This window comes from Cucurbita pepo, chromosome 3 (assembly GCF_057944985.1).
Source record: "Cucurbita pepo subsp. pepo isolate OVF chromosome 3, ASM5794498v1, whole genome shotgun sequence".
Classification (NCBI taxonomy): Eukaryota; Viridiplantae; Streptophyta; class Magnoliopsida; order Cucurbitales; family Cucurbitaceae; genus Cucurbita; species Cucurbita pepo.
In genome coordinates, this window is record NC_141800.1 from 15,324,859 (window position 1) to 15,343,061 (window position 18,203).

At 37.4% G+C, this 18,203-nt stretch overlaps 2 protein-coding genes across 3 annotated transcripts; both read right to left on the minus strand.

The window, feature by feature from the left end:
• Positions 1-641: 641 nt before the first annotated feature.
• ETFQO (electron-transfer flavoprotein:ubiquinone oxidoreductase) lies at positions 642-9,616 on the minus strand. Its single transcript, XM_023672562.2, has 18 exons — positions 9,032-9,616; positions 7,636-7,712; positions 7,205-7,311; positions 6,341-6,422; positions 6,154-6,262; positions 6,025-6,071; positions 5,845-5,919; positions 5,183-5,299; positions 4,587-4,655; positions 4,386-4,478; positions 3,916-4,018; positions 2,894-3,018; positions 2,757-2,806; positions 2,556-2,622; positions 2,335-2,414; positions 1,151-1,279; positions 991-1,057; positions 642-836 (listed from the first exon to the last, which is right to left on the minus strand). Exons 1-18 carry the CDS (start codon positions 9,453-9,455, stop codon positions 753-755), a joined length of 1,905 nt encoding a protein of 634 aa, XP_023528330.2. The 5' UTR covers positions 9,456-9,616; the 3' UTR covers positions 642-752.
• Positions 9,617-10,631: 1,015 nt separating this feature from the next.
• Positions 10,632-17,527, minus strand: LOC111790446 (protein TPLATE). 2 transcript variants are annotated; one of them, XM_023671337.2, is made up of 8 exons: positions 17,371-17,527; positions 16,104-17,276; positions 15,343-15,939; positions 14,886-15,247; positions 14,072-14,375; positions 13,022-13,144; positions 11,951-12,406; positions 10,632-11,308 (listed from the first exon to the last, which is right to left on the minus strand). In XM_023671337.2, the coding sequence occupies exons 2-8, from the start codon at positions 17,223-17,225 to the stop codon at positions 10,781-10,783; spliced, it is 3,492 nt and encodes a 1,163-aa protein (XP_023527105.2). In that variant the 5' UTR covers positions 17,226-17,276; positions 17,371-17,527; the 3' UTR covers positions 10,632-10,780. The 2 variants fall into 2 exon arrangements, with proteins under 2 accessions (XP_023527105.2, XP_023527106.2); XM_023671338.2 differs by having other exon boundaries at positions 16,104-17,458.
• Positions 17,528-18,203: the final 676 nt, after the last annotated feature.

Sequence of the window (18,203 nt, forward strand, 5' to 3'; positions counted from 1 at the left end):
ATTGAGTAACCATTTCAATTTTCTGTTAAGTTTTTTTTAATAATTTGAGTAAAAAAAAATTGCTTTTTTTTTTTTTATACCTATTTTATGAAAATATAGTTAAAATGTGGATGTTGGTCAATATTTGTGAAAAGTTACCATATATATACATTTTTTTTAATAAAATTTATAATTTCTATTACTTTTATGATATAATTCACTGAAAATGTCATTGTATGTCGATATCAAACCTGGAGATATGAAAATATCGACATGTCGAAATAATTTTTTTTTGTGTAATATTATTTAAATACGTTTTTAAAAAATTAATTTTTTACTTATTGAAATAAATTACATGGAACATATCTCAATAATAGGCTTCAATAGTTTTCCATTTTTCCCCAATCATTTGAATAAATCTTATCTCAATTAAGACATTTGTTACAAACATTTATTAAAATTTGTTACACAAAGTCAATGTATTATTAAATTTATTAACAGATTTAAACATATAGGGGAGTTTTTCGTAATAACCTAAAAGATTTTTTTTAGTTTTCAAATATTATAAAAAAAATACTATACTTTTACCGTTATCCGAACTTAGCTTGTATTTTGAAATCATTCGTCAAAAAGATCGTATAGATAGAAGTAGAGTTCAAAAGTGAGGGAAACATTTGGTTTATTAGCAAAGATGAAAGTTCTTCGATTTGAGCAAAAGTTTTGGAACAGAAGCTCATTTATTCTCGAACAATTCCCACACCATTCTATACATTTTACATGACGGAGTAGCCAGGACCGCCACCGCCCTCCGGGACGCTCCACTCGATGTTCTGTTTCGGGTCCTTAATATCACAAGCCTGAAACAAAAAGTATCATTGATTCAACAAAGACGCAACAACCATACAACATTCTTCCTGCCAGCATGAGCCAAAGGGAAAATGCAGGCAGGAACTCAACACCAGAAACTGTAACAAGTAGTTCAAATGAAAGGTCAAATGCAGTGGACATTACCTTGCAATGAAGACAGTTTTGAGCATTAATCTGCAACTTCATCTGGTTGTTTTCATCAGGTATGTACCTATGATACCACTCAAAGCATACACACAATTAGCAATGATCAGATGAAAGTTTTCAAGTATACGATACGAGCGTTGGTGTTTATATGTATTACTCGTATACACGTGCGGGACAATATCTTGACTCGGGTGCAGCGTATTCTTTCAAATTTACTTCCTCGGGAATCTTAGGGTCCCTTAAGCGAAGGTGGGCTGGCTGATCATGTTCATGGTTTGTGTTGCTCCTATATGATTCATATACACATTTTCAATCATTCATCAATGGCTGGAAGACCGCATAAATATCAGAAAAAGAGAAAAATGCCACGCTTTCTCACCATGAAAAAAGTGATCAGGTCATCAATTAACAAGTATCATTGCAAAGGAAACTTAGTGCCTCTAGTAGACAAACTGATAGCAACAATATTAACATTCAACTTTACCTCATGTCAGTTCTTTTTCTTTACTTTTCTTTTTTAAAGAAACATCAAATAGGGAATTGTATTCCACAAAAACCAGAGACAGCTTAGGGGTCGGGGGTGGAGGGTCCCCTTTCCCAATAATTAAACCATAAGAGCCTACCAGTTCCTAATAATCATCAGCAGGGTGTAGGCTCCTCCTTCCAAACAATTAAAGTTTGAGATCTCACATTGGTTGGAGAGGAAAACAAATCATTCTTTGTAAGGGTGTGGCAACCTCTCCCTAGCATACGCGTTTTAAAAATCTTAAGGGGAAGCCCAAAGAGGACAATATCTACTAGCGGTGGGCTTGGGTTGTTACAAATGGTATCAGAGCTAGACACCAAGCAGTGTGCCAACGAGGACACTGAGCCCTTGAAGGGGGGTGCACACCGGGCGGTGTGCTAGCGAGGACGCTGGGGCCTTAAGGGGGGTGGATTATGAGATCTCACATCGATTGGAGAGAGGAATGAGTGTCAGCGAGGATGTTGGGCCTCAAATAAAGGCCTAACAATCCACCGAATGCGGTCAGTTCTTCAGAACTTATAAATAACTAAAGCTAACATTTACCTTAGCATAGTGATGTGTCCTCCCTACTAAGTATAGTTTCCAGTTCTTACTTTTCCTCCTCTTGTGTTTTTCTTATTTTATTTTAGTTTTTGGAGGAAGAGAATGCATCCCAGGAGTAGCGCACTGAACTCTTGTAAATCCATACAAATAAAAGAAAGAACTTATCAAGCACCACTTCATTTTATTCAGACCAGTTTAGGGATTATACCACACACAAGATACAATCAGTGAGAAGCGGGTAATTGCCTGTTCAACTACAGAAAGGAAGTTACCTGTGTAGCGAGGTCGGCACATCGAATGACAGAAGACTATCATGCTTTGGATATTCGATCGGAGTATGTAAACTTGCAACCTTCATAAATGACAACAAAGATCAGAGATTCAAAATAAAATAGAATTTTGATCTTTATTATTACTTGGAAACTGTAGCTTTATTATTATGTTTCTTAATCCGACAAATAAGATGCAAGATTTTGAAATAAGAAATACTCACATCTGTAGCTTGGTGGTCAGGTTTCCCATGCTTTAGTGTGAGAGGGGACCTTCCTTTAAGCACATAGCTGCAGGCAGAAAAAAAAATTGTGTTAAAATTGTCACTGAACTGAAAGAACATGAGAGATCTGAATAGTCTTCACACACATAAATAACAATATTAAGTGCTAGTAAACAGCTGAAGGTGAGGACGAATACGTACTGCTCCAGGGCACTTAGGGTCAAGCCCGGGATAAGACCATGCTCGAATGCCTGCAACAACAAAATTACAGCACATTTTAGCAAAAACTTTTTACTCTCCATCTATAAAAAAATGGGAAGAGAAGAACAGCTGCCTACAGGTCGATAGTTCCGAGCCCGATATAGTTCTTCCCATATCCAGGAACCTCGCAAACTATCCCAGTACACATCCATTTTCAAGCCTCCATGAAGAGTGTCAAATGCAGCCTCAGCTGCCAGCATTCCTGTTAGAAAGTAGGCATTTGAACATTATATCCATGAAGAGTGACAAAAGCAAGTATTTCGGAAGACATTGAATTATGTAGTATTGTACAGATATTACTGTATTCATTGAAAACAATTCATCAAGGGGGTGGGGGCAAATGGATAAGAAAAGAAGAGTACACAGCAACTTCTATGGGAAGTTTGCCACAGGAATCTTGGTCTAATTATGGTAAACATGAAAAAAAAAAAAAAAAAAAAAAAAAAAAAAAAAAACGATCAACAGAGAATCCGAATGTCTAAAATACTTCTTCCGAAGAAGTTCTGCTATACTATCAGCAATCATGAAAAGAAAATATGAACAGATACTTTTAATATAAATTTTTTTGCCCTCAAGACATCAGTATTATCTACCACCTGACTTTACAATGGCAAAACCAGAACAAAGAGAGTGATATTACTTTTGAAAGAACTAAACTGAAACATTTATCAACACGTTCTCACAAACAAAGCCTCAGTTTATTTAGTAGAAAATGTTATATTAGTCAAAGTAATGTTGCCGGGAACTCGGACCAGAAAACATAAAAGTTTGCTTGTCTTAATTACAATCCAGAAGGCGTAAGGCAAGCGACCAGTTTGAGCTACACTTGAGAACACTAGAAGGCGTAAGATATCAGTCTTTGATTGTTTATTTTACTTAATTAGGATGTTTTTAAGACTGTGAAACTGAAGAAGTAAAGAGAGGAGCCAATATTAAGAAGGAAACAAGAGTTGCGGTCATGGAGACGTCTTGAACTTGGCTAAAGAAAGAAATGAGTTCAATAAAAACAGAAAAGATAGCTTCCTCAGAAGTGATATAGAATGAACTGCTACTCTTAAAGCGTTAGATGAATTACAAATCAGAGAATTTTGAGAAGTACCTGACTTCATTGCAGTGTGTGTTCCCTTAATCTTTGGTACATTTAAAAAGCCAGCTGAACATCCAATAATTGCTCCACCCGGGAAAACTGGATATGGAATAGACTGAAATTCAACTTGTATCATATTCCTATTTGATAGTAAATGATAGTTACAGAAAATGAAATTCATAAATCCTTCTCAGGCAGTTCACAACTGAATCTGCGGCAATTACTTACAATTTAAGTTTAATGATAACAAATAACAACCAGTTTATGGATATCCATTCTTCTTTTCATTAACCTTAACTAGCCAATAAGATATCAAAGATGCAAACAGTAAAAATGAATAACTTTAGATTGCATGTTGATTTTAATTTTAAATTTGCCTAATTCCAAAGACCCTTCAATGTAGAGCGATGACATTTTCTTGAAAACTCAAAGAAGTATAACGCAATTGAGTGAAACTTTACAGAAAAGAAAGGTTTGCACACCTGAAGACCGCCTTCATTTAACGTTCGAGCCCCATATTGCACAACTGTCCCACCTTCTAGAAGTGCTTTGATGACAGGATGATGTTTTAATTTCTAACAGACACAAAAATCATGTCAGGCTAAATAAATATTTTTAATGGGCTCAATAGGGATTCTTGAGAGGTGAATGCCAATGCAAATAATACAAAAAGAATATTTTACCTGAAATTCTTCATAAGGATTCAAGAAAGGATTCTGATAATTTAGAGCAACTACAAGGCCAATAGAAATCTGTAAATTTAAGGGAAGCTTGAGTTAGAGAAAAAAGACACAAATAGCATATTGCTCGTGAAGTCGTGCATAAAAACGGCTTTGAAACCAAAGGAACTATCAGGGAACTACGTGCCAATAAACAAGGTTGCAGTATGCTCAGTAGAAATTGAAGTGAAAGATACGGGCAAAAATGACCAGGACTTTGATGACACAATAAATAGTTGTCTAGCAGAATATACAATGAAAATCCTTCTGCAAAAGGTTTAAAGTATGTACATGAACGGAGATGGTTGGGGATGAAACTTAAGTTCAATTAACTGCAAGAATTTGGCTTCAAATAAGTGTACAAGTTTTAATCCCACATGTGAGGAAGAGTGTTAAAACCCATCAACTTAAACTTTTGGGTTGATTGAAGATTTACTACGTAAAATATATCTTATTATGGAGAATGAAACATTAAACTAGACCACTCAGAAATAAATTACAATAACCCCCTCATTTGGGTCATATAGACAATATACTACACATATAAAATAATGTATTACCTGTCTATCCTTCATGTGGTACAAAAACGAGCCTCCATACGTCTTATGATTCAAGGGCCAACCCAAAGTATGAAGCACAGCTCCTGGATCATGTTTGTCCTCGTCTATTTCCCACACCTGAGTATGTACAATTACTCATTCAATTGTAAATATTTCCTATTTTTCCTTGGTGAAACAAGAAACAAAAATTTTCTTTTCTATGTGGAACGTAACAAAGTAATTATTTTTAATTCATCTTTTGGGTCGCCTATCAAGAGCAGCTAAAGTTCAAGAAGAAAAAATGAGTTCATTTTTCCTCTTTTCCATTCCCAGAAATCTATCTCGGAAACAGTACCGAGCTAGAGAATAACCAACTAAAGCCCGGGCCAGAGAGTTATATATCAACAGTAAACTAACTGATGAGCCAAGCCCCAAACTTGTTACCCCTTGGTTGCAATGCAAAGTTTATCATAGTGGTCAATAACAAAAATATTATATCAAGCCAGGTAACAAAAATCTTATATAGCTTTCATAAGAATGTTCCGTATTTCCACTCTGTACCAAATCTGACTTTTAACACTGCTCAAATATAAATATGGAAAAATAGTTGTCCTCATGAATTTAAAAATTAGAAACATCCACAGATGAACTCTCAAATGGAAGAGAGTGATGTTCAAGGGTACCTCTTTAATTCCCAAAGCATACGTCTGATGCTGAGCGTTTACTTTCTCCCTCAAACTGTATTTTTTAATTAATTTCTGTTTCATTGCACAGACAAAACAAAAAAGGAAGATTCCATTACATGGTGAAGAATGAAAGTCTGATCATATCCAACTCAAGCAGATGCATATTATTCATGAAACCTCTGATATTGATCCTCGGCATCCCTCAGCCAGAAGCGTTATGCGCCCTACATAGAAGATAAAGGACATTACACATTAGTTTAAAGTTAGCATTAAAACAGAGAGATTAAAAAGAGAGAGAGATATAACCTCTCAAATCTACACCAAGTTGAAAATTATCCTTCTTTGAGCCATCTTTTGCTACTCCCATGTCATTAGTTCTAATGCCAACAACTGTATCTGTTGTATCATATAATACCTGTAAAATCCACCATGTAATTTGAGAATATCATCTAAGGGCTGATAAGCATTGAGAAGAAAGGACTTGAATGAATACCTCTTTAGCAGCAAATCCTGGATATATTTCTACTCCCAACTCTTCAGCTTTCATTCCCATCCAACGAACTAACTGACTTAAACTACAAAACAAGGAAGCATGCACTTAAAGCAGTCCAATAAAAAGAATTAGAAAAACAAAGTAATAATCTATAATGGATTTTGGCAAATGGGGTATTTCTCTACAATTTAGTGCACATCTCTTAGTTTTTTCAATAAAAAAGAAAGCCATGCAAAAATTTTAACAATACAAAGAAGAAGTGTAATACAAGCAAAAACTCCCTCCCCCACATCCAAATAAGAATACAAAAGGTTATATTCCATGGGGAGATTTCAATTTCTGATCATTTAGGAATTATAAAATGAAATGTAGTAAGCAAAATGCAACAATAAAATTTTAACAATGCTAACCATACAATACCAACATCTTTGATTAATGAAAAAATAACGAGTGAAAAAGAAGAGATAGTACCCCATAAATACTTTCCTGTCTCTTCAGCTAAATTGGTGTAGCCAACTTATGGGAAACCGCATAAATACGTATGCAGTGTGAATGAAGAATCTTTATATTTCATTGAAAAATCCATAAAGATGTATACAATGTGAATGAAGAATCTTTATTTTACTTTATTTTATTTTATAAGAGAGAGCGAAGAGTCTTTAGATTTCATTGATGTACCTTAGGCTACTAACTACATGAAAATTATTCTTTTAGTTAACCATAATGGTGCAACTAATCTGCATGCAGTTTAACTAATCCCCAGGAATTATTGTATGACACTACTGTATAAGGTGTGAGAGATTTGTAGCGTATAAATTCGTACATGGTCACTAATGCTTGATTCAAAACATGATTAGTAAGTACCTTATCACAAAGTTTCCTTCATTATTAAACGGGGAAGGAAGTGAAAAGGCACGATTTTTTGTTAGAAACTGAAACTTATCAGAAGTTACAGGGACACTGATAGGTGCCTGCAAATAATTGGCAGCAAACATTAAATCTTGAATAAAAAAGAAATGATCGCTAGAAGTTATTCTAGTTATGCTATGGTCAATAGGGATCATCTGTAATTCCCGGTACAAATTAGAAAATTAAGTAAAAGCAAGTTTTTAACATTCACTTATTGGAAATTCCTGAAGCAAAAAGTTCCTTCTATCTCAGAGATGCAAGAGTAATTATTTTATTCGTATGGAAACATAATTTCAAAGAAAAAAAATCGATCTGTCATTAGGAGGACTGAATTTCTATAAAAGAGAAAGAAAAGCTAATAAATAAATAAATAAAATAAAATAAACCTCATCTTCTTTCCATGTGGGGATTAGTTCATCCAATGCTCGGGGTTCAAAAACATTTCCAGAGAGGATATGAGCGCCTGTTGAGAGACAATAGAAGAGTTAGAAGGATCTATACAGGAAAAAGAATTCATAAAAATTGGGGAACATAAATCTCCATGACTACAAAGGATCTAGACACTTAAAATGGGCCCATGAAAATGCAATGCTGCTTCCCATGAGAATAAAAGAAAAATAAATCAGAGCTAATAACATTCAAATGAACTTTTCATTTCAATGATCATCAGGTGCATCAAGTTCATGATATGTATCCCCTTGACGTATTTCACCGTTGCATCAACAACTCCATGCAAATTCATCCCTAGGCTGTGAGACTGTCCTTCAGATGTTCCTCAATCATATCCTACTCAACTGGTTAAAATGGCTACAAAAAGAACAGCCCACAAAAAAAAAGTGGAAGGAGCCCCAACCAGCAATAAAAAGGATCCAATCCAACAAAATCATATCAAGATCATACTTGTCCCTTCGTCAAGTCTTTTAATAGTTGGGGGAAGCATTTCCTTATCTGAACTTGGTGGGCATTCTTTACAAGCCTAATTCAAACGAATAGGGGTGCAATATAGGCTCAAAGATGATTTTTAGGTCCTAGCTACGCCAAGCATTCAATACAAAATCTGGAAAGCTGTAGGGATGACAAAAGGAGGGCGTTTTCATGTGCTCCCTTCTTTCACTCTGTCTTCGCCTTCTCTCCTTCTTTGTTAGAATTCTAAATCTAAAGAATAGATGAAAGATGAATTAATTCGAGTGAACGAACTGAACTCCAGTTCCTTCACCTGAACCTCCTTTTCCTTTATAAGAGAGAAAAGAAGAAGAAACCTTGGTAGAAATCCCCTTGATTGAACTGACCTAACTATTTTTGAAGACCAAGCCTTGTTTACCGTGTTTGAAGGTGAAGGAGAAAGAACCAAACACTGACCTTCCTCTTTTTCTTAAAGCGATTGAGAATGACAAAAGCCGCTTTTATAAAGCCTTCCTCTCCCTCGGATTACACAAAGAAGCTTGAATGAGCCCCTGTCATACCTTCATCCCTAGCCATGACGCTTGCCACGACGTTTGGCATTGCTCATAGAGGGCGAACCCAAGAACACTTCCTCAACACTTGACCCTACTCAACTAGCTATGTTTTCAAGTCCAAGAAGTTACAGCTCAAACAAATTGGTATATTCTAAAATGCAAAGCTCAAAATGAACCCAGATTCTGTAGCAATGTATGATCCAGAAATAGAGACAAAAAGAACAAATCAACAGTACACAAGCCAATTATCCAAGAAACCGCAAATCAAAACACAATTGCACACATTTCATATCAATATCCATCCGAGTATGATCAAGCGGCTTACCAACTTCAGCGCCCTTCTCTACTACACAAACAGATAAATCAACACCCTTCTCTTGACACATTTGCTTCAACCGAATCGCCGCAGATAGCCCAGCAGGTCCGGCTCCAATGATAACAACATCATATTCTATAGACTCTCGTTCCGCCTCACTACTGAATCTTCTAACCAAATCCACGCAACTCCGAACCGTGCCTCTGCTGTAACCTCTTAAACCAAAGTATTTCAGCCAATTCCCAGATGGAAATTTTGAGAAATTTGCGTTATTTGGTTGTTTTTGAACGAAATCGGAGATCAAAGAAGAGAAATGAGATCCAGAAGTTGAGGCATTGGCGCGCAGGTAATGAAGGGAAGAAGACGATGTAAAAGCAGAAAGGAATTTGTTAGGAGACTTAAATTTGGAGAAGATTGAGCGAAAGTGAGGCATGATTATTGAGGGATTGTAAGGATCAATGAAGAATTCTGAGAATTGAAATGGAAAGTGTAATTAGACATCAGAGAACGAAGAACAGAATGCCGAATGGCAAGGCTTTTGTGCAGTAGAGACGTGTAGGGAATTTCTTGTTTCTAATTCGGGATAAGCTTCAATTATCTCAAGAGCTATGAATCATGATGTTCGTAACTATCCAATCCAATCCTTTAGAATTAAAAAAATAAATGATATTGTTCTGAATCATCATGTTCATAACTGTCATCTTAATCACCATGTTCATAAGCTATAATTTTTTCTTTCTAATTCCCGATCAAATTTCGATCAAATTTACGAATATGAGATTGAGATTCGTTGTTATTTTAAAAAAAAAAAAAGAAAATAAATTATGAACGTAGATGAGATTAATAAATTTAGAGTGACTGTAAGTTTCATTCTCGTTCATGAGAATTCACGTATATTTTATTCTCATTTCCTAATTTACATGTGGCCTTAGTGACTCCTATGGAGGCTAATTACTACGGCCTTACCATAAGAGTAATAAGTAAGAGGAATAAGCGAGTCACAGGCAAACAACCTATAATTTCCGAATCCGAATGCCTAAAAGACTTATTGGTCGGCCACTGCTGCCTACGATCCTGTGTGCGGGGTACTCGCTGATCGGAAACCTTTCCCAAGAAAGAAGGGCTTCTCACTTAAGGGCTCTTCAAGCTGATCGGAAACCTTTCCCAAGAAAGAAGTGCTTCTCACTTAAGGGCTCTTCAAGGTAAGCAAAGCTTTACTAACCAAATACCAAATAGAAGCAAACAAATTCCCCCAGTAAAGGCACTTTGGTTCGAAAGGGGAAAGGGGCCGCTCTAACGCTAGGATCTTATTTGCTATGTCCTTGTTCCTCTCGTGGAGAATATTTTGCCTAGATCACTCGTCGGTTAATCTAATTATGATGAGTTAACTGAGTGAAACCTTTCGTCCGAAAAATTATATTGAAAAAGAATACATTTTTCTTTCTTTCATTCATCTTAGCCTCCCCTGCAGCTAAAATGATCAAGGATTACCTTTCAACATCTGACTTTTTTGGTTGGAGGATTGGAGGAGGCGACTTCATTAACGTTTACCGTCCAATTAAAGTATCATTAAAACGAAGAAAAAGTATTCGTAGAAGTGGAGATCACATTAGAAAAAATGTAAACTTTATCAAAGAATCTAAATCATCCATAAAATACACATTAAAAACACATTGATAGCCTCTCAAAAAAATTGACAATTCCAAAGCTAACAAATGAACACTCGCAGTCAAACTGGAAACACAAAAATACGGCAACTTAGCTAGCTTTGTTCGCTCTATCTTTACACAACATGTGCCATTCCTGAAGGACTGCAGCTTGAAGAGCAAGATGCTCAACCTCTTCTGCAGTTAACTTCGATAAAGTTGACGGTCCCTTACCATTTTTTTCCTCACCATCTTTCTTCTTTTTCTCTCCTTCATCGTCTTCCTCGTCTTCATCTTCGTCTTTGTCTTCTTCGTCGTCTGATTTTGGGGTCTTTGGTGGAGGTTGGGCTGCCTTGAGCAAAGCTATCCGTTCCATTGATATCTTCAGCCTCTCTGCAGCAGCCACTTTAACTTCCTCTTCAGGCATGTACTCAACGCCTCCATCAGTTATATCGTCCAACCAACCTTGAGGATCGGCTTCGATTTCCTTCGTAATTGATGCATCAGATGCTCGAACGACGAATTTGCATATCATGGTTGTTGTCTCATCCCCGAGATCTACGTTTCTGCTTACTTCACTAGCTCCGAATATCATCATCCCGACGAACCCCCCATACCATGTTTTTGCAGCCAAACAAAGCTACAAGCATTCAAATGGGAACATGTTAGTAATGGATGCACAGAACACTATTTATTAATGAAAACTGCTGACGAACTAGCTTCAGGTTCCAAGGAGTACAACATTAATATTCATCTTATTTCTTGATACCAGTTCAAAAAGACCTTAAGAAGCAAGGCCACCAAGAGTAGAAATGGCAACTGGGCATGTCTAGAGCAGGGATAATAGAAAATTCCAACCCCTATGTATCTTTCTTATTCCCTGAATTCCTCGTTCTAATCAATTCCTTGATTTATCCCTCACAACTTCCATTAGGCCACGGGTTACCACAGACGTCGTCGTTGTCTGTTAACTGTGCTAGCCATAACTGATGTTCCAATCTCTAAGTATTTACCACAGACACACTCCCACAATTCTAACATGAGAATTCTTTAAGTATTTTTACTTTGAAGTTTGCATCCAATCGACTGCAATGGTTTTATAATAGCTGATACCTTCTTGAACCACATGTTTGTACTTATGGATGCAAATACAAATAGTTTTGAATTGTAATATTTTCCAGACAATTTTAGTATATTATCATGAGCATGGTCATAGATTTTTTTGGTCCGTTTTTCACGGAGGTTAGGGAGTCAAACATAGAAAAAAGAGCATAGAACAGACCTGAAACCCAGCCAAAGTTCGAATAATATATGAGCAAACACTGTGGAAAGGCTTGGTGGACAGCGATTTCAATCCACTCAAAAACGGAGATGCTCCATATTGCTGCGCAGCAGTAGCCTTGAAGCCAGTCCCCTCATAAATATAAGTGCCAGTATACTCTACAATTGCAGGTAAGCTGGGCCATAGGCGGAAAAACTCAACAGGAGATATTTTATGTGGCGAGAGAAGCTCGGTCAGCGGGATTTTGTAAGGAAGACACCTCAAAATCACAGGTTCTCCTAGCTCTGGCCTTAAGCTTCTCTTTTGTCTGATAATATGAGAATCTTCTTCAGTGTAATCACCTTCGTAATCTCCAGCCCCACCACTTCCATAGAAGGGGTAGTACAGGACTTGAACCCAAAGGGCACATCTCTCGAAATGTGAGACACCGACTGTTACACTGCACAGTACTGGGTCCTGGAAAAGTGGGAAGTAGAGTTGTGAGATAGCCTTTTCTTGTGCAGGGCAAGTGAAAAAGGATCTTCTAATATCAAGTGAGAAGTTAATTATAAATATTTTCTAATATCATGACAAATAAAGTATTATAAATATTTCCTATCTTTCTCCTAGCACGTGTTGAAGTTTTGTTTTAACAAAAAGGCCTAACATTTGAACTAGTAAGTATGGAGATTAATAGGCGGTAATGCAACGTATGAGAGCTTACTCTCTTGCTCGAATGCCACATCTATTAATATGTCGAGACAAACTTTTCACTGATGAGCCACATTCATTGATTTCAAAAGCTTAATGCTAGGCTGCGGCTGACTCAAACATTCTCACTCTCGATCAAAATTTCATAGGTAATGTTAATAGTTTCGCTCAAATTAAACTGATAACTCCACTCAAGCTTTATATTGTTGTCTACATGTAAAGAGGCTCCTAAACAATCACAGTTAAAAGTAATTTAAAATGAAATCTGACCATCAATAGTTCACATACTTTTTCTGTCACCTAATTGAAAGTTCATATCAACCACTCAAAACGAAGAAAAAGAACAAAAGAAAAAAAAAATGATACATTACAAATGGGTACCTGTGACACAAGATTACGCAGCTGTCTCACAGCTTGAGGAGATCCATCCATGAAATACAATGATCCAGACAACCCGACTCGAATGTCCACCCGATTCAGTTCAAGCTCAGTTAAATTTAGAACCTGCAATATGTCAATAGACTCAATAAACTTACACCCAGAAAACCAAATAAATATCCAACAGAAAGTGAAAAGAGGTGACGAATGAAAACATTTTTCACATACTCCTTTATTCTTGATTGTAGAAATTGGAGATATTTTAATTGAGTTACGTCAGCTAAGCCAGTCTTTATATATAGCTCTTTCTTGGCTTTCATGGGTTTTCAGTCTCTCAGCTAAGCCAGTCTTTATATAGCCATTTCTTGGCTTTCATGGGTCTTGAGTTTCTTCAGTTAAGCAAGTCTTTATATATTCTCCACCGCCCCCGCCCTCGCCCCCCGCAACTAATGAAAGTATTTACTAATATACAAGTTTGAAGGTAAATAATTGGTCACTTGTAATTGGGCTTCTTCTGTCTAGTTGAATTTTTTTAATTGTATAATTTCATTTTCTTTTTGCCTCTTCTGGACGCCATCCTTGAACCAAGTTTTCAATCTGATTTTTGAGTGCGCTATGGCCATGCAAACTCCTGTCTCAAGGAGAAATTCACATTTTTGATAGAAAGAAGAAAGTATTTATTGGGAAGGATTGCTAGCAATTAGTCTCATTACCAAGTATATAAAGTCCTAGCCAAAGTACTCACAAAAATACCAAAGGTGATATTTGCATCATAAGGTTTTGAGTGTGACTCCGCTTCTATAGCTCTATGCAGTTATGTTCATCATGTTCTACTGCTTTTTCATTTTTATTACCGACAATTAGGGCCGTCTCTTGTAACTTTTGTGCGGTGTTTGTAGGCAGCTTGATGGTTGGTCCAACCCAATGATCCTATGTTTTCCGATATATATTATGGTTTATTAACATAATATTTCCTTTAGAAAAGCCCAGTGACCTCAAACTAATGATTTCTATTCAGTAAACAGTAATAACAAGAAGAGAAGCATCTTTAACCTTCAAATGTAGAGTAATCCTTCCATCGCTCGAGTTTGCCAAATGATATGCTTCCACATAGCAAGGATCGCTACTGCCAGTCAAAGTAGTCGCAGTTGGAGGAACCTTGAGAAGAGTAGAATCAATTCCTTTTGTCAGCAAAAGAGTTAATTCACTAGGTTCTGGCCTCCATAGCTCTAAAATAGCCTTGTGAACTAAACCTTCCAATTTTCTGTCCTGAGCTGCTGCTGCTTCATAGAACTGCACGGTTAGTTTATGATGGCTAAATGGGTAATCTCCTCTGGCTTCACTGACCCCAGCCCATCTGTAAATAAGCATAATCGATTTCACGAAATTAACATTAAACTCAATTATTTTTTAAATAGAAAGAGAAAAAAAGTATATCTGAAGAGAAAATCAAAGGGAGATCTGAATCATTGACCAGCATTTTGGAGGAAACAAATAATAAATTTTACACAAAACGAAAACAAGGTAAAAAGATGCTTCTGGCTACTGTGAGCAGCGAGGACTTCTAAGAGATTGGGATGTTAGCTATCAACTACAAGAAAAGTAAAATCCTTCTCTAGAAACAATTTTGGCCACGCATGCCCAGAAAAAACTTCGAAGTATGCATGTCTTATTCTTATGAAAGCTGATTAACCAAGAACACGAAACAGTGGACTACTTTCGATTACATAACTGCTAAAAGGTGCTAACGCCTAGCAAGAACTAACATTAGGAGTAAAAACATTTTCCCTGAAAACCCGAGGACCATTATACGATGAGCACTGAAAACCACCCAAAAACTTGATTTAGTAATGCAATGTATACTGACCTGCTTTCTGAATTGTTTGAAGCATACTTAATTCTCTGTAGTATTAAACGGCATTGGTGTTTGTTGACAGAATCAGCCAAGCCGTTACTTCGAAATTCTTCAAGTTCTTTAGTCAATAGCTGGCCAGCCCTAGGGTGTCGTGATCCTAATCGCTGAGCACACAAAAGCACTGCCTGAACATCTTGAAGTCTATTTGTTGTCTCTGCTGCTGAATCTACGTTGAATAAGACCTTGTGGATGTTTGTAATGATGATATTTAATGGGTCGTCCGGGTCGTCAGCTAGAAGGGGATCCAAACCTTCAAGATTAATATGCTCTGAAATCGCCCAAAGAAGACGGGCACTTATTCTTGGGGTATTTACCTGTCGCATCGTTAAATTGATGATAAGGAACCATTAAAAGCAGGTCAATATATTTTACAAAGTAGGAAAGAGGTAAATATAACGAACTGAAATACCTCACGTAAATCTTTCACAAGTTCTCGTTGCAAGTTTTGCAGCCTTGTCTCATTCAAAATTTGATCTTGAGATGCCCCATCCTTGACTCTTTTTACTCCTCCTCTAGTATCGTATATATGGCATAGCCTAACTAGCAACTTCAAGTAACAATCAATAGCATATGTGCGGCCATCACAATCCCACTTGACACAGGGCCTACAGACCTCAACCACCTCCAATGCAGGCTCTGTCCAGTTTAGTGCTCCATAACCAGTTCCATAGGCCAAGGCTCCAATAACTCTGCTCTCCATCCCAGAGTTCTTCTGTTCAGGCAAGGGTAAAGATAACTGAAAGCAACTTTCCACCAATGAAGCAACTAATTCCTCCCTGAACAAGCCTTTACTAGTAACGGTATTAAGATCATCTCTAACTCTAGCATCTTCAAATAGAGAAGCAATATCAGTTCCTGCAAGAGGCTTTTGACCTCTACGAACACTTTCCTTGGCAAAAAGATCGACACAGAGAGCCGTACGACAAATACATGCTAAGGCATGCATACGATCTGACTCTGCTCTCAAGTTTCTCACCATCAGAAGTAGTCTCTTAAACAACGAAACCTACTAACAACAAGACATCATATTGTCAGGGTACAATCATACTTCGAAGGTCGACGCAGATATATGAGATCTTGTAAAGAAATTATCGTCTTAGTACACCACAAAATGCAGATAAACAATATGTTGCCTAACCAAAATGAATCAATGAATATGAATACACATACCTGCATATGTAGATCAAGGAGGTGAAGATTGGTAACAACAGCCCGAACAATACTTTCTCTAGCAGAAGAGAATTCTTGTCTATCCCAGAGTGTGAGAATCGCTATGATCGACTGTGAAGCCCATTCAGGCTTCCCTCCAGGCACATCAGCCAAGTACAACATATTAATCCCTACCTCAAAAATCAATGCCGGTTCCAACGACGAAGCTAAAAATGGCGCTAAATGGGTAGCTACATCTGAGACTCCCACTAGCCTCTCTGCACTTGAGTCCGTAATGGTGCCATTTCCAGTAGAAGACTTCGAGAGCTTACTGATGACTTCAGCTGCTCCAGAAGCTACAGCCTTCACTGCATACACTATTGGAAACACAGTGGCCCTAAAGCTCTCCACAGGCAAAATTAGGGACCTCGCCATTAAGGCATTTCGCTTCTTCCAAACGAAGTCTGCCATTGAAGAAATCCAGTTGGACCTAATAGCAAGAGAATTTTCACTATCCACTAACTTATCGCCTGCCAACCTACTCATTCTCTTCGAATCAAATTCCTGGAACAGCCTTCCGACTGACTCGAAGGCAACCTTCGAAACAGCATCCGACTTATCCAGCATGTTTTTCCCAATCCGCAACCACCAATTCGAAACCTTATCGAGTAGACTAACATTATTCTCACAAAGCGTGACAAGGTCATCCCTAGCAAGAATACACCCCAAAGTTTCGGTGATCGAGAATCTCAAATTATCACTAGGGGAATCAAAACAAGCAGAAATTTCTTTATGGGAGTCAGTAATCAGCTTGGCGAGGCGGTAAGATGGAATCGCAGCGAGAATGGAGACCCCAGCAGCGGTGACATCGGGGTCAGGAAAGTCGAAATCAGTGCGAATACCGGTGCACACAATGTCCCAAAGATCCGCAGTAAGACGCGTAGAGCGAATAAGGTCAAAGGCAAGTTTCTTACAAACAGCAGAAGCAGGGGATGCTACGATCTCCTCAACGGCGGACTTGGCGATGACGGAAATGTCCCGGCCGGCGGCGGATTGCTGCAGGGCCTGAAGGAGAGCGCCGGATTGGCGAAGGGCATCGTTGGAGCGAAGGTCAGCTTGGATCTGAGCAAAGAGAATGTCCATGGAGAAAGGCTCGCGATCCAAAGAGTATGAAACGAGAACCTGGATGAATTACTGACAGAAATAGACGACAGAGAAACCAGCATGAATTGAATTTCGAGATTGCTGTGTTCTTGATGGAGCAGAGAAAGAAGAAATGGGAACGAACCTTAAGCCATGACTGAGCTTCTGGTCTCCGACGGGAATTCAGGCTACCGTGGGTTCTTTCAAATTGTGAGCTAAGATTATATAGAAAGGTGACATTTTTAGCCTGAATTACAGAGCTTATTTACATACCTTTGCCAATGTTGAAATGATTAAAAAATAAAATGTTTGTAGATATTTTTACATAAAAAAAATTATATATATATAATTCAAAATTAATATTTTAATTCATAAATAATTTTTTTTTTTTTTTAAATAAGTTTAAATTTGTAATTTTTATATTAGATCCCGATTTATATATTGTGAGATTTCATATCGATTGGAGAGAGTAACGATTGTCAATAGGGATGCTGACCCCGAAAAAGGGTGGATTGTGAGATCCCACCTTGGTGAACGGAATATTCTTTATAATGGGGTGGAAATCTCTCCCCAAGAGACACATTTTAAAACTTGGAGAGGTTGTGATGAACAGGTTGTTATGTTCATCCCGTATCTATCTCTTAACCAATCCAAAGGATGACGCTCGTTCCTATAAAACCTCTTCTTAACTATCTGTTGATTACCAATCGTACGTGGAATGTAAGAAAAATTGAGAAACTTTTCGTAACTCTAAAATCATTCAACACATCTATCGATCACATAAATTGAACTAAACTAAAAAGTCACGAAAACCAAGCTCGTCAAATCATAGCACACGGAGATGTAAAAGAAACTACAGGTCCTAAACATTCTAACGAAGATCGAAATTTTCATGCGGCCTGCTTGCTTGGATATCCTTCCTATTCAAGGTAACTTTTTCAAAAGATAGATCAGTGAAATCCTACGTCAAACGAAACC

What these genes read in the sequence shown, in the direction of transcription:
- LOC111790446 (XM_023671337.2), bottom strand. Translation starts at nt 17,225, where the DNA reads ATGGACATTCTCTTTGCTCAGATCCAAGCTGACCTTCGCTCCAACGAT. An exon ending in TTGTGAAAGATTTACGTGAG is followed by an intron (nt 15,248 to 15,342) that starts GTATTTCAGTTC and finishes ACGATGCGACAG; the next exon opens with GTAAATACCCCAAGAATAAG. An exon ending in TCAAACAATTCAGAAAGCAG is followed by an intron (nt 14,376 to 14,885) that starts GTCAGTATACAT and finishes GCTTATTTACAG; the next exon opens with ATGGGCTGGGGTCAGTGAAG.
- ETFQO (XM_023672562.2), bottom strand. Translation starts at nt 9,455, where the DNA reads ATGCCTCACTTTCGCTCAATCTTCTCCAAATTTAAGTCTCCTAACAAA. An exon ending in CCACATGGAAAGAAGATGAG is followed by an intron (nt 7,312 to 7,635) that starts GTTTATTTTATT and finishes AATTATTTGCAG; the next exon opens with GCACCTATCAGTGTCCCTGT. An exon ending in TAAATGAAGGCGGTCTTCAG is followed by an intron (nt 4,019 to 4,385) that starts GTGTGCAAACCT and finishes GTTGAATTTCAG; the next exon opens with TCTATTCCATATCCAGTTTT.